Source organism: Clarias gariepinus, chromosome 22 (genome assembly GCF_024256425.1).
Source record: "Clarias gariepinus isolate MV-2021 ecotype Netherlands chromosome 22, CGAR_prim_01v2, whole genome shotgun sequence".
NCBI classification, from domain to species: Eukaryota; Metazoa; Chordata; class Actinopteri; order Siluriformes; family Clariidae; genus Clarias; species Clarias gariepinus.
In genome coordinates, this window is record NC_071121.1 from 13,371,225 (window position 1) to 13,386,892 (window position 15,668).

At 40.4% G+C, this 15,668-nt stretch overlaps 1 protein-coding gene across 2 annotated transcripts; it reads right to left on the reverse strand.

The window, feature by feature from the left end:
- Positions 1–7,067: 7,067 nt before the first annotated feature.
- On the reverse strand, positions 7,068–14,748 carry LOC128510606 (acidic mammalian chitinase-like). 2 transcript variants are annotated; one of them, XM_053483023.1, is made up of 11 exons: positions 14,681–14,748; positions 14,565–14,591; positions 14,270–14,471; positions 14,132–14,188; positions 13,870–14,035; positions 12,266–12,390; positions 11,577–11,700; positions 11,293–11,475; positions 8,378–8,494; positions 7,979–8,111; positions 7,068–7,875 (listed from the first exon to the last, which is right to left on the reverse strand). In XM_053483023.1, the coding sequence occupies exons 1-11, from the start codon at positions 14,703–14,705 to the stop codon at positions 7,754–7,756; spliced, it is 1,281 nt and encodes a 426-aa protein (XP_053338998.1). In that variant the 5' UTR covers positions 14,706–14,748; the 3' UTR covers positions 7,068–7,753. The 2 variants fall into 2 exon arrangements, with proteins under 2 accessions (XP_053338998.1, XP_053338997.1); XM_053483022.1 differs by having other exon boundaries at positions 7,073–7,899.
- Between the last annotated feature and the right edge of the window lie 920 nt (positions 14,749–15,668).

The window sequence follows — 15,668 nt, forward strand, 5'->3', positions numbered from 1 at the left end:
TCTGTCCTGTCTCTGCTAGCCAGCTAACTAGGCCTCTTGGTTAGCTAGTTTAGTGTCTATGTTAATTTATGTTGTAAATTTATGTTGCATGTAGCACCTTGGTCCTGGAGGAACGTTGTTTCGTTTCACTGTGTACTAACTGTATATGGTTGTAATGACAATAAAGCCTACTTGAACTTGAACTTATCCACTGTCAGTTTGACCCGGCGATCGGGGTGTTATTGGCTGTTGTTGTTGCCGTGGGCACAAAGGACAGGCATAGGCACAGAGGGTTGTTCGAAACAAAAGAGTCTTTTAATAGTACAATAACATAAAACAATAAAGAAACAAAACAAACTCAAACTATAATTAAAAGCATAGAGCAAACAACAGGCTCTATGGCAAAACACAGGCTCTGTAGCTTTAGACCAGAGGCTCAGAGCGAAACCAAAGGCCCAGAGCGAAACCAGAGGTTTAGAGCGAAACCAGAGGCTCAGAGAGCACAAACAAACCACGCATGGAGCTGATACAAGACAAGACAGGTTCACAGACATAACAAGGCTGGTGACAGGACGAGACAAGAGACAGGATGAGACAAGAGACGGGACGAGACAAGAGACGGGACGAGACATGAGACGGGACAAGACTAGATACTGGACAAGACTAGATACGTTCAGATACGGGACGAGACGAGATTAAACTAGAGACAGAAAGGGAGAGCAGATGATGGAACGGGTAAGTAGCCAAACGCACCCAGATCCGAACCTACCCCTAGTTACACATACACCCACCTAAGCATGGCAATCAGCTAAACATGGCAATAGCTAGACATACAGGGATACCTTAACATTCGGGACACAACAAACAATACTTACATAACACTGGTTACAAACACAATAGACATGAAATCAGCTCCACACACACTAAAAGGGCAGTGGTAGCTCAAAGGGTTAAGGCACTGAGTTACCGACCAGAAGATCGGCAGATGAATCCCCAGCTCCACCAGGTTGCCACTGTTGGGCCCTTGAGCAAGGCTCTTAACCCTAACTGCTCCAGGGGCGCCATATCATGGCTGACCCTGAGCTCTGACCCCAGTTACGCTGAGATATGCGAAGAAGCAATTTCCCTCTGGGATTAATAAAGTTCTAATTAAATTAATTAAATTAAATTAAAACATAACAATCACACTTATGACCTCTACATTAGAGCCTTGGGACTTACACACCGGTTACAGAGTAAAACAAAATTAAAATACACAACAAAAACTAACAAAAATACCCACATAAGTGACAGTGAATACAAACAATGCTCGACCCAGTTTCCCCGTCTAAACAACTATTTATAGAAGATCTAATGAGCTACCTCGGTTCAGGTGAGCACCCGCATCACCTGACTAAGGTGCCTTTTGGGAAACTGAGTCTGCAAACAAAAACTACAAAAACCACAAAAACCAGTGATGAGCCACAACAAACACCACCTGAGACTAGTCGGAGCTGTGTCCACCAGAACATTAAAATCAGCAGGTTAACAATATTAAAAATATTAAAGTTTACTATAATCACTAATTTGTAAATCGAGCCCATGCATAAAAATAAATACATAAATGTAACTAAACCTAAATGTGCAAAATACATTATACAATTAGTATTGTGTAATAAATTTGCAATTCACAGATAAAAGGAAAAATTTGGCAAATCAAGACACTCAATGATACTGATACAAAATGTCACACAGCCTGACAATTCTGTATATTGTATTTTAGCTATTTATCAGTAATGACATTTGTACAGAATGTAAAGTCATTTTGCCATTTGCCAGTTTAATTTTAATAAATTTATTAGGGTGTAGTACACATTTGTAAAAGGTTAGCCATGTTCTCAAATCGACTAGGGACTCCTGTATGATAATATAACTGGTGGTTGGATTGTTTTAAAAATAAAGCTAGCTTTCAAAATAAAACATTTATCTATTACAAAGCAATTTTAAAATGGATTTTAGTCATTACCAACCTATATATTTACATATTTTCATTGAACACATGGTTGAATAAAAAAGAAATTTCCTGCGGTGATAGCCAGCAGAGCGGGCCACATTACCTCTAGCATAAACATGGTCTACTCTACACAACTAACAACAAATATATATGACCTTTTACATAATCTTTTAATTTATTAAATTTTTTACTAATGCCACATTTCAGAGATCCAACCATTTACTCCTATGTTAAGAGTAAGTGAAGTACAGTGGAACCTCGGATTACGAGTAACTGTCACAAGCCAGCCCCAGCCACCAAGCGCCTCACAATCCTAACTCCATTCCAGAGTTTCAGTGCACCCAGCGTTCAATCACGACACACCTGTATTCAATTAAGAACATCATCCCCAGGCTTTAAAAGCATGCTGAGCGCACCAGTCTGTGCCGCAGTATCTCGCTCGTGTGCCTCCTGTTTTCTTGTCTCACCCCTCGATCATCTTGCCTGTTCTTGGATTGATTCTCGTGTTTGACCCTGCCTGTATTAGGATTCTGATTCTCGCACCCGCCCCTATCGATTTGTTGGCTCTCGTGGCTGGATTCGGATTATCGACCCTTACCTGCTAAACAACGCCGATTCTCTCTGCCCCTCTCCGTTCTGGGAACAGACCAGCACACCGAAACCATCACGGAAATTCAGACCTTCTTAGACACACACACACACACACACACACCCGCGCCGCTGCGCGCTGACTTTTTTTCAGGCACACACACATGCACATGCGCCCCCCCCGCTGCGGCGCACCAATTCACACAAATACCGCCCGCGCTGCTGCTCGCTGACTTTCTCAGGCACACACACACACACACTACGCTGCCTCAGTCACCATATATTTAACCCCTAGCTCCAAATAAAGTCCCTTGAAGTAAGTCTGTGTCTGCTATTGGGTTCTTTTCGTCCCGACCTCCATCCCTGACAGTATACTGCGGCCATGGCAGACCCAGCAGACACTTTTCGACCCCGGCCGGGCCTTAGCACCAAATCCCAGCTGCGAGCTAGTAACCGATCCGAGGCCAGGCTTCGCCAGACTGTTGCCCAACAAGGTGCTCTCATTAACTCTCAACAGCAAAGCCTCCAACAGATATCTCAGAGTCTGTCTCAGCTGTCAAATCAGTTCCAGCAGGCGTTCTCCGTCCTTCCATCCACGCTCACACCTCCAGCTCGGCACGAGCCTCGCTTACCCAATCCTCAACCCTACAATGGAGACCCTGGCACCTGTCGGTCATTTTTGTCACAGTGTTCTTTGCTGCTTGAACTCCAGCCCTCTGCCTTTCCTACTGAGCGATCCAAGGTGGCGTACATCATCACCCTTCTTACGGAGAGAGCCCGTGAGTGGGGAACGGCCGTCTGGGACGCTGGCGATCCCTGCTGCATCACCTTCAGCAGTTTCACCGAGGAAATGAAGAGAGTATTCGATCGCTCCCACGTAGGAAGGGAGGCCGCCAGACAACTACCGGAGCTTCGCAGGGCTCCCGATCTGCTTATGACTACGCCATTGAGTTCCGGACTCTGGCGGCCGCCGCTCAGTGGGACTCTCAGGCGCTTTATGACACCTTCCTGAATGGGCTTTCTGAGATGGTCAAGGACCAGCTGACTTCCCAGCAGCTTCCTGAAGAATTGAATGACCTGATGGACCTCGCAGGCCGGGTGGATTCACGACTCAGACAGAGGCACCGCCCCCCTTCCCAACTCCGGCTCAGGGCAGTCACTCCTCCCATGCCAGCCGCCGTCCCTGCCAAACCCATGCAGGTTGGACGAACCCGGATTTCGCCAGAGGATCGACAACGTCGGATCCAGGCAGGGGCGTGCCTCTATTGTGGCCAGGTCGGACACCTACGTGCAGTGTCCATTAAAAGTCAGGCCCCCCCAGTGAATCTAGGCACACTGGAGGGGCACACCCAAGAGCAGTTGCCTAGAGGCCGTCCAGTTCTTCCTGTCACCCTCTTCCTAGACAACCAGCCCTACATAGCTCATGCCCTCATCGACTCCGGCTCTGATCAGAATATTATCTGCGCCACGAAGGTCAGGGAACTACGTATCTCCACTCTTCCTCTGAATGCGCCACTGTCCGTCCACGCCCTCCATGGAACACTACTCCCTCCGATCACCTGTCACACAGTGCCGGTTAACCTAAGGGCCTCCGGGAACCACTCTGAAGAAATCTCACTCCTGGTCATGAAAAAGGCTCAGTGCCAGCTGGTGTTCGGACGTCCTTGGCTGGTTCGCCACAACCCTCACGTAGACTGGAGAAACAATACAATCCTCGAATGGAGTCCTCTCTGCCTGGCCTCTTGCCTGAAATCTGCTCTCTGCCCCACCGGAGCCCCAAGCGCCCCAGAGGAGATCCCTGAACTCTCAAAGGTTCCACCTGATTACGTCGACCTTAAGACCGTTTTCAGCAGGTCCCGTGCTGTCTCTCTTCCCCCTCATCGTCCCTATGACTGCGCCATCGACCTCCTGCCTGGCACAGCCCCACCTCGGGGTCGCCTCTTCTCACTTTCACAGAATGAGAGGAACTCCATGGACCAGTACATTTCTGAGGCCCTAGCCGCTGGCATCATCAGACCATCCTCATCACCTGCTGGCGCCGGGTTTTTCTTTGTGGCCAAGAAAGACGGGACCCTACGACGAGGCAGAGGCCTCCAGTACCTGGTGGATTGGGAGGGCTATGGCCCTGAGGAGAGAAGCTGGATTCCCTTCAGATTCATCTTGAATTGATCCCTTATTGATGACTTCTATCTTCGACACCCCAACGCACCGGCCAGAACGCCAGGTGGCGTCCGTAGGAGGGGGGGTACTGTCACAAGCCAGCCCCAGCCACCAAGCGCCTCACAATCCTAACTCCATTCCAGAGTTTTAGCGCACCCAGCGTTCAATCACGACAAACCTGTATTCAATTAAGGACATCATCACCCTGACCCTCGTCACGCCACAGCCTACTCCTCGGAATATTCGGTACTCGCACACACCCGCGCCGCTGCGCACTGACTTTCTTAGACACACACGCACATACATTTACATTTACATTTAGGCATTTGGCAGACGCTCTTATCCAGAGCGACTTACATTTTTTTAATTCATTATACATCTGAGCAATTGAGGGTTAAGGGCCTTGCTCAAGGGCCCAACAGTGGCAACTTGGTGGTTGTGGGGTTTGAACCTGGGATCTTCCGAACCGTAGTCCAATACCTTAACCACTGAGCTACCCCTGGCACATACACACACACCCCCGCGCCGCTGCGCGCTGACCTTCTTAGACACACACACACACACACACACCCGCGCCGCTGCGCGCTGACTTTTTTTCAGGCACACACACACACACGCACGTGCGCCCCCCCGCTGCGGCGCACCAATTCACACACACACACACACACACACACATACCGCCCGCGCTGCTGCGCGCTGACTTTCTCAGGCACACACACTACGCTGCCTCAGCCACCATATATTTAACCCCTAGCTCCAAATAAAGTCCCTTGAAGTAAGTCTGTGTCTGCTATTGGGTTCTTTTCGTCCCGACCTCCATCCCTGACAGTAACGTAGTTTACGAGTGTTCCGCAAGACGAGCAAAGATTTAAAAAAAATTTTTACTTGAAAAACAAGCATTGTTTTGGTTTAGGAGCACCGCCTATCATGTATCACGCATGCACTTCTTGTTTTGACGCCGAGCGTCACATGATCACAACTAAGCCAACGGTTTTTCTCTCCCTCACGCTGGGGAATGGTGGGTAATCGTCTCCCTGCTGTGTCTTATTGCTCTTACTGGTATAATCAACATGCATGCACACGTGTACTGTTTACTATAACACTGTGACCACGTGTGTGTGTGAAACATATTTCATTTGTAAGCGTGTTTGTACAGCGCGCGTGTGTGTGCGCGCATAAAGCAAAATCAAGTCTCATTAGAGGGTAAAGATTCTTTTGTTCTCTTCCTTTCTGTATCAGCCTGTCGTTTTTCATTTTACCTTTGAAAAGAATCACGACAAAGCGGTTTCTGTGTAAGCAAGTGTTTGTGTGTGTGTGTTTGTGTGGGAAGACGTGAGGAGGAGGTGGTTCACAGCATTGATTCCGTTAGTATGCACTCATGCGAGTCTGACTAGTGCTCCGTTAATTTGTGTGTGCATGAGTGTGTGTAATGTGCGTGCACACACACATTAACGGACAGACTGTTTTATCGGGAAATTAGCAAGGAACATCGCTAGTCACGCTTGCGCATACTAACGGAATCACAGCTGTAAAGTAAAAAAAAAATGAACCGACACATTACCTTTAAAAAGAATCGCGACAGAGCAGAGTGTAAAGCAGAGAGTGTGTGTCTGGTGCTGTGTGTGAGTGTGTGTGTGTGTGTATTGTGCGTGCACACACACACACACAGTGCCTGCATGCACAAATGAAAACATCTTATCTGTCTGGATTTATTTTAACTTTTTTTTAAAGCTAAAGTGGATGCTAATTTGTTTAATTTTTGCATTATATTTTGTATTTATTATTTTTATATATTTATTTTTTTTGGCTGTAGAACGAATAATTTGAGTTTCCATTATTTCTTATGGGGAAAAAAATTTGGTTTACGAGTGTTTTGTAATATGAGCCTGCTTCCAGAACGAACTATGCTCGTAATCCGAGGTTCCACTGTATATAAAAAAAGTACCAAACACTTAGTGTACAGTAGATGGCATTGTTTTTCAGGGAACCCTAGCCCTTAAACCCCAAAGCATTTTTAGCCATTATTATGTTTTAATAAATATATAGGAGTCAGGATTGTGCAATATAAAGTGACATTTTTTTAAAATTATTTAAATGTAACTAATTAATAAACTAACTATACACACATGACTGAGCAAAATTTTTAAAAGGGTCATATAGGCAAGAAATAGAACAGATTTATAAGATCACATGTGACCTAATAATAATAATAAGAAGAAGAAGAAGAAAAAGAAAAATAATGCATAACTATGCAGTTTAAAATAAAGTGACACGTGATAAAAACTTTCTCTGTCAGCAAACATACATTTTATATCAAGGACATAATATATAATTATATACGCATTTTCTAAGTTTTACGTTTTTGCAACATCATTCCTGGAGTAGTAAAAAGTATTTTTTTAAAGTAATGATGAGTTCAATTCTACATGACATACAAAAAAACCAAATGCACACAGTTTACATGCACTGTCTACTTTGTGAAATTCTGTGAGATTTACAGGTAATAAGCCATGTTTGAGGCACATTTGAGAAGATTAAGAAAATGACTAAAGCGTTATCCAAGTACTGTATATCCATACACGGTCCATTCATATATTGCAATATTTTAATACATATAAGCATATAAGTTTCCTATATATGGAAATGTATTAAATATATTGCATTATATTTTACAATATATTGTCATATATTTTCTTCCGTAAGGGAAGCTGTCATAGAAGAATACTACAGTGGCCACACCTGATCTTTTACAACATACAACTTGTCTCTGCCTATAATGCATTAACAATCTGGATTACAGTCAACAAAGACCAGATACTTGTATTGTTAATTGTGTTTCAGTAAATACTATTTGCCAACATTAAACATATATGTTCTCTGTAGTTGAAAATTGAGAAAAAGACAATATAGGTTGACAGATCATGAATTAAAATTTTATTTCAAAATTGTTTTTAAAACCAAAATACAGTATGTACCGGTTCAATTTGACCCAAGGGATGCCAGAGTGTCTCAAAAGTAAAGACAATACAAGGGTTACAATAATGATACACAATAATAATGGGGACCTGCAGCTGTAAAATCTTTTGTAGGTGGAGCAGGGGGCAGATTGGGAGGAACCTTAGCAGTAGAAGCAATAGGACATTCAGCAGAAGGACCTTCAGCATTAGAAGCAGGAAGACCTTTAGAAAACATAAACTCAGGGCAATTCATATTAGTAACAACAGTATTATTGATGATGACACATCTAAATTTATATACCATTTTTTAGGAGGTTCTTCAGCAGGCTGATGAAAGGGTATTTTCCCTGGCCACAGAAATGTCCAGTAAAATCATCCAAATCAAGAGCCCAGACAAAGGCCCCACCAAAATTATTTTCTTTTAGGTAAGCCACCTGCGACAAAAGGGATGCAGAAATTAGCTGCTGTTGCTCCAAAAATAAAACAATGCTCTTTCAATTTAGCTATTTTCCCCTAGTGCTCCTGCACTAAGTTCAATGCTCCATCAGATCTCATTACATTTTTATTTAATTTAACACTAAAATGCCATAGCGAAATTATTAGCTGCAGTATATGTTAATGTATACAGGCAGTTAGATTTTTGCACCAGATTCAGTGTGACCTTACTCTTGAATTTTTCTACTGACACTTGATTTCTTACCTTTATCTCAAAGCTCTGACTGTTTCCAAAGCCAACCCACTGATTCCCCTTTGTGGCATAGGGTACTTTTTGATCCTCAATCCAATGTGTACTGGCTCCTTTAAGAAAGCTGCAGACCTAATAGGAATTAATCCCTCAGCAGAGGTGGGTAAGGTAGCTAAAACATTTACTTAAGTAAGAGTATCTGTACTTTAAAATATTAGTGCTCAAGTAGAAGTAAAAAGTGGTGATCCAAAATATTACTCACGTAAGAGTAAAAAAAGTATTTGGTGAAAAGACTACTCGAGTACTGAATAATTGTTTCAATTGTAATGTCTGATTTTTTTTTTTTTTTTTTAGAAATTTTTCCCCACTATGCGCCTGACTCGATTTGTCAAACGGAGTCATGTGATTATTGTTGTTGCTTCTGATTGGTGAAACAGCATGCAGTTGATCTATCGGCTGCATGGGTAGAATAAATAGTTAAAAAAGTAATGAGTCGAGTGTAGCCAAATATACAGGAGTAAGAATAAGTGAAAGTAAAAAGTATGGTGCAGTAAGACTACTCATAAGTAAATTTTTTTAAAGTAAATGTAAAAGGGTAAATGCAACACGTTACTGTTCACCACTGTTCCTTAGTAGTCATGTCAAGATTTTTTATTTGTATAGCACATTTAAAACAACAACAGTTGACAGTACACTGCATATACTGTACATAAACTGTACATAATCGTAAGGTGCAAAATACACACAGAATAAGAAACTAAACAGAGTAATAGTACCCAAAAAGGTAGTAAATAATAATCAGTAAAATAAAAAAAAAGCATATATTAAACTGCCCACAAAAAATAAGATGAAATTTAAATTGCGGACTAAATGTGATCTGGGAAGCCAAGTAAGAGCAAGTGGGGAGTAGAAGTCAGACGATGCACCTATTGACAATCTTGGTAACAGTGAAGGGGACAGTAGCAAGCATGACCCTGTCTCCTACTTGGTACTTAGGGGCCTTGGTGGTCTGCCTGTTTCTTGTAGGAGCTAGTAGGCAAATCGTAGCAAGATACTTCCTACCCTTAACCATGTTTGTTTGCAACACCAGACAAACTGTTGGGCTAAGAGAATGTCCACTCCTGCCTCTTGTGCCGGAAAGAGCAGAGGCTGGTAGCCCAGGCAGCAATGGAACGGAGATAGCCCTGTGGAGGCAGATCGTAGAGAGTTTGGGGCATATTCAACCTATGGGATGAATCTGGGAGTGTCCCAGAGTGTCGGAGAGAACACTGTGGTCATGCACCAGAAAGAGAACTCCAGTGCCTAATTCTTTTTCTTCTGTTTGTCCATTGGATTGGGGATGGAAACCCTGAGGACAGGCCAGGAGTGGCCTCAATGAGCTTGCAGAAGACGTTTTAGAACCGCGAGGTGAACTGTGGGCCCCGATCAGGGCGACGACCGTGGGAAGACCATGAAGTCAGCAGATGTGCAGTATTAGTTGCTCTGCTGTCTCCTTGGCAGAGGGTAGTTTGGGAAGTAAAACTTGGTGAACAGTCAACAATGGTCATAATACAGGTGGTGCCATCAGACGGGGGTAGGTTAGTGACAAAGTCTAGAGAAATATGGGACCAGGGATGGCACAGTACAGGTAGGGGTCTAAGAAGGCCAGCAAGAGGTCTGGTGTCGTGCTCACTTTGGGTGGAGATGATGGGCATTGAGTCTTTTGGCAGTATGTAGGTATTCTAGGTTCCTGTGGTCGGTCCACACAATGAAGGGAAGCCTGAACTAACTTGATGGCCAGGAGCTCTCTGCCACTTATATCATAGTTCCTTTCGGCCGGGGATAGATGCGGAAGTAGAACGAGCAGGGGTGCAGCTTGTTGTCTTTGTGAGAGGACTTCCCCCACTCCAGTGTTGTAAGCATCCACTTCTACCTCGACAAACTGGCGAGACGGTTCGGGGATGGTGAGAATGGGGGCTGAGTTGAACCTTTTCTTGAGGTTTGTGACCTTCCCAGGAAGAGTTGGAGGTCTCGTCGAGAGGCTGGAGTAGGCCAGTTGGAGATGGCGTGAACCTTGGCTGGCTCCATCTCCAGTTTGAAAGGGGAAATAACGAAATCCAAGAATGTGTTGGAAGTTGTGTGGAACTCACTCTTCTTAGCTTTGATTAAGTTGTTCTCTAAGGGCCTTTGCAAAACTTGGTGAATGTGGTGCCGGTGCTCCTCGAGACCCAGGGCGGTTTGGGGTGCGCATAAGGAGACGTGACAGTATGGGAAAACATGACCGCATGAAAAGGAGCATGACAGTGTGGGAAAGGAAATGTTAATAGATAAAAGTGGTCTTTAAACAGTGTGAGTTAGCTGAGAGTGTGACAAGTGAGGACTTTGAAATCATATAGGACTATTCTATATTTGATGAGTAGCCAGTGCAGTTCAACCAAGACAGGGGCAGTGTTGGGTGTAACGCGTTAGAGTACTTGGATTACTTTTTTGATGTAACGAATAATCTAACACGTCCGCCATTTAAGTACTCAGTTATTTATTTTTTCCGAAACCGCATAGGTGAGATAGGGGTATTAATAATTAACAGATTATGGGCAAAATTTCACTGAGTAATGATGGTAGAATAATTATAAAGGTCTTGACTAAAACAATATGCATGAAGAATCACAAAGGAGTTTTCATTTTCTGCAATGGAAAAGTACTGTAACTAATTACTTTTATTAAAAAGTAGCACTGTAATATAACTGATTACTTTTTAAAGACTTGCGTTTTGTAATGCGCTTATTTCAGTTTGTTTTTGTTTAGAGGGTAAAAATGTTCCTGTCATCCTGTATTTCTATTCACGTCTGGACCATCAAGTTTATTTATTTATTTTTTATTTATGTATTTATTTTAATAAAAAAAAACACAGTCAGTGTAAGTGGCTGATGCACAGTAAGTTGTGTACAAACCTCATAAAAAGACAGGATGCCTGACTCTCTGGTGTAATTGCCAGCAGAACCAGGACCACTCGATGGAGCTCTCAAGGCTTTCTTTGTAGATGACAGTTGAAATGACCTGCCATACATAGCAAAACCCATCCTCAGCTTCTCCACTGGAGCACCCTGATTCTTCCAGTATGTCATTGAATAATTCTGCAGAATCAGTAATAAAATGTTGTTGTTCATATATTTTTGTAGTTTTTGCTGTTTGCCAAGCTCAGGTATGAGTAAAAATGTAAAAAGTTTGTCTTTACAGTATTAAGGTAGATTTCATCTCCTGTTTTCTGAGACCTTTGATACAGGGGACTATTGTGTCCAGTGAAACTTTCCCAAGACCCATGATAGTCATATGTAATCACGCTAATGAAGTCCAGGTACCTGTGCAATTAATAAAATTACCAGCGACATTGTAAACCAAATGAAATTGCATTTTTGTATTATCTTTTGATCACTATTAATATTTTTAAGCTTAAAATACCAAGCTTCTTTCATGCTTCCATTTCTAAAAATACAATGCCTGGCAAAAACAAACAAACAAACAAACAAACAAACAAACAAAAAAGATTTCTAAGATTTCATTGGATCACCTTTAGCTTTGATCATTGTCGGCATTCACAAGGGCTTTGTTTTACCAATGTTATGGAATTTTCTGCCATTTTTCCTTTCCATAATTTTTTTTCTGGAGAGTCTAACCTAATGCCATGTCTAAAACAAGTTATGCAGTGGACAATATGCATGACCATAGCAAGCTACACATTGTATGAGTTGGGGTAAAAAGAGTTGTTGGCAGCATAAATATATTTATCACTGTAGTAATTATTCAATTGAAAGCTCTTATTTGTTTATTAAATCCAAATGGTGAGCTTTTTGGCACAGGCATTGTATTTAGGTCCTAAATTCATACTTAGTTTGATGCAGTTTCAGCTTATCTAAAATAGACTACTTGGCAATCTTAGCAATTTCATATCCAGCATCTATAACTGATTTCCCAGCAGCCACTGCAGCTGTGAGCATAAGCCGAGAACATCCGGTAGCAATGCTTTCTTCCACATAGGCCTGTCTAAGCTCCTACAGGAAAAATAGAGAGAGGACAAGGAAAAAGATTCAGTATGTCTGTCTGTAATTGTACACAAAAGTCATATGACCATCTATTTGGCAGGCATTAAATCTTTTAAAAGGTTAGTTTAAAAAAAATGTATGCAGTAAAATATTATTGTTTAACTTGATTAAGACTTTTTCGATCACCATAAATAAATCACATGCTTACAGTAACAAAGTTTGAAAAGTAAAACAAAGAGTTATTAAAGTATTATTTACATTATATTATATTTATATTCAAACATTTCTTATTATATGTTCATATTCAAAGCATGTCAGCAGATTGAAGACCACAATATTATTTTAACCTATTAGCATGTCCTCCATCTGCATATTCAGTTCAATCCAATTTTATTTGTATAGTGCTTTTAACAATTGTCATTGTCATAAAGCACCTTTACACATTCATAAGAATTTTGGAAGTTTGTATGAAATGTGAATGTGTATGAATCAAAATTATTAGATTGTCCCCCATTAGCAAGCCAAGGGCATATCACCCTATCAAGACCATCTTTGGCAAAGAGGACTGTGGTGATAAAAAATGTCATATGCACTATAAGAATATGACTTTTTGAGGAAATCTATGTTAATATATGATAGGTCAACAATAATTTTTTATATTCTTTGTTTTCTGATTTATGATTGATTCATATAGTTTTGGCTAAAACATGGTATTGGTGCTTAAAAGTGTCTCAACTGGGTAAAAAAAAATTAAGTAGGGTCATTTAACATAATTTTTCATAACACTTAATGCTTTTTATCTTCTGATCCATACTTGTATTTTTGTAAATATGCATACACATTTATATTTATTATCTGATACAAAGAAATACATTTGCCAAATACAATTTAATGAACTTTTCTGTAGTGTCCACATTTTTTCTAAAATCCAAATTTGTTAAGAAATTGCAACATGGTTATTATACATTATTAGACATGGTTACAGACACTACAGATTTTTTTTTTTTTTACCAAAACACAATTTAAAATTTAGCAATTTTTTTTTACAGGTCATATACTTTTAGAAGCTTAAAACAATTTTAGTATCAATACTCATAAAGTACCCATGCAAATTATTATTTTTATTCAAAGCTGGAAAAATTGCCATTTGTGGGCACATATAAAATCATCTCTCCTAAACCTCTGGGCTTAAGGGAAGCAAGATTGGTCACTTCCGTGTTGCATAAATTTAAGTAGTAGCTTCTTTGGCACACATTTTTTTGTATTATACGTATAACATAGAAAAACAAAAATAAACATTAATACTGTGTTTTGGCCATTTTGTAAGAGTCTTAGGTAGTACTCTAAGGTTAGGTAAGGTAAATAAGATGAGAGTGGCTACGTGAGCAATTGCTGAATAAATAATAATATTTACTTTAGCACATTTAAGCAGTTGAAAGTGATGGTTCCTTTTACAGATCAACTTTTTACTACACATGATGTGCTGACCTGACAGAGCAGAGTGAATCTTTGCTTATCCTCTGGAGGACTTCCACGAGCTCCAGGATATTGCCAGTATAGATCCAATCCATCAAATCCATACTTTCGGAGAAAGCTGATGGACGACTTTATAAATGTATTTTTGTTTTCTTTGGTTGACACCATAGTAGTGAATCTGGACATAAAAATGTATTATTTCTGTCTCTCTTTTTACTTTTGCAGAAATTCAACAAAATATTATGTAGCAAAACTGTAGGAGAAAAAAACTTACAGAGCTGTTCCAAAGTTCCATCCTCCAACAGCCAAAAGTGTCTTCAAATTTGGATTACTAGTAAATTAATTAGTATCATTATAATATAATTTTTAATCCGTGTTATATAATTATTTACCCAAGGAAAGAAAACCTCACATTTGCTTCAGACTATTGATGGATTTGTATAGAATCTCATCGTTCTGCACGTAGGTAACCAGCTGATTAGAGTTAATGCTGGCAAATGCATAGATTAGATGTGTGCACAGGAAGGGATCAATGTCGGAAGGTACATACTTCACAGGATCAGGTCTGTACTGGGACCAGCTGGTGAAGTAACATATAAGTTGATAGGCAGAGCCTAAATTTTAAACAAAAATACCCCTGTATGTTAACCTGATAAATAAAAAGAAGATAAGGATTAAAAAAAAAATTTTTTTTGGATAAAACTCACCAAGATGAATAAATAATAAGCAAATGCCTGTAAGGTAAAACAAGTATGAAGAGTAGTGTTTAAACACACAGGATACAAATGCCAGAAAAGTTAATGAATGAATATAGGATGATTACCTGTGAGAGGAATAAGTCTCTTCATTGTGGCTACAGTTTTGCACTGCTACCTTTTGAGTGGAAGCAAAACCAGAACTGTGTTGATTTATACTGTAGTAGTGTGAGTGAGCTTGTGAGCAGTAACCAATCAGCAGTGTGCAGTTTGCATAATGGCTTTGCATAATGAGAACTGGTAAAATTAACTGGCATACTTCATGAATTGAAATTATTTTGAAAGGAGTTCCTTTCTTTAAAACTATTTTGTAGTAGTTTTTTTTTATTATTATTAATTGTACAATCAAGCAAAAATATTCCAGTTTTTATGCTTTTGTTTTTGCCTACAACAGTATAACAGTACAGTATATACTACAGCAGTATTTTATAGCAGTGACTCATATGTAGTCTACTCTAAAACACATACTGTATGTCCCTTCTTTGCAACATTTATTTTTGCTAAACAATGACTTACACTTTTTATGTGTGGAGAATGAAATGGTCTCTTTGTGTATGTTCCTCTGTTGGTCTAGGGTGTTGGCATACAGTATATATCATTATATATGTGTGTAATTATATTGTATGAAAAAACTATAATCCATGCTGAAACTCTTGTACAAACCTAAATATATGTGCCTCGAGCTATGGTAGAGAGATTTATCTTTGTACACATCACTGCAAAATGTCTACCTTTACTTTTATGGTAGAAGAACATTCTGTACAAACTGTGACAACATTGTATCTTATCTAAAATTAACTTTATGTACCACATGATTGTTTTATCTTCCTAAAAACAAGCACACTCTGTGTGACGCATATACTTGTTTGTATTGATCTATATATATATATCTATATATACCCCTGTATGTGCATCCCGGGGCTCTTCCGGGATTTTCTGGATCAGGTGAGTGATCCTTTTTCTCATACCATTTGGTGTAGTGTTTCCATTCATTTACATTTACATTTAGGCATTTGGCAGACGCTCTTATCCAGAGCGACTTACATTTTTATCTTA

What these genes read in the sequence shown, in the direction of transcription:
- LOC128510606 (XM_053483022.1), bottom strand. Translation starts at nt 14,705, where the DNA reads ATGAAGAGACTTATTCCTCTCACAG. An exon ending in TGGAACTTTGGAACAGCTCT is followed by an intron (nt 14,036 to 14,131) that starts GTAAGTTTTTTT and finishes TTTTATGTCCAG; the next exon opens with ATTCACTACTATGGTGTCAA. An exon ending in GCATCCTGTCTTTTTATGAG is followed by an intron (nt 8,495 to 11,292) that starts GTTTGTACACAA and finishes AATTCCTATTAG; the next exon opens with GTCTGCAGCTTTCTTAAAGG.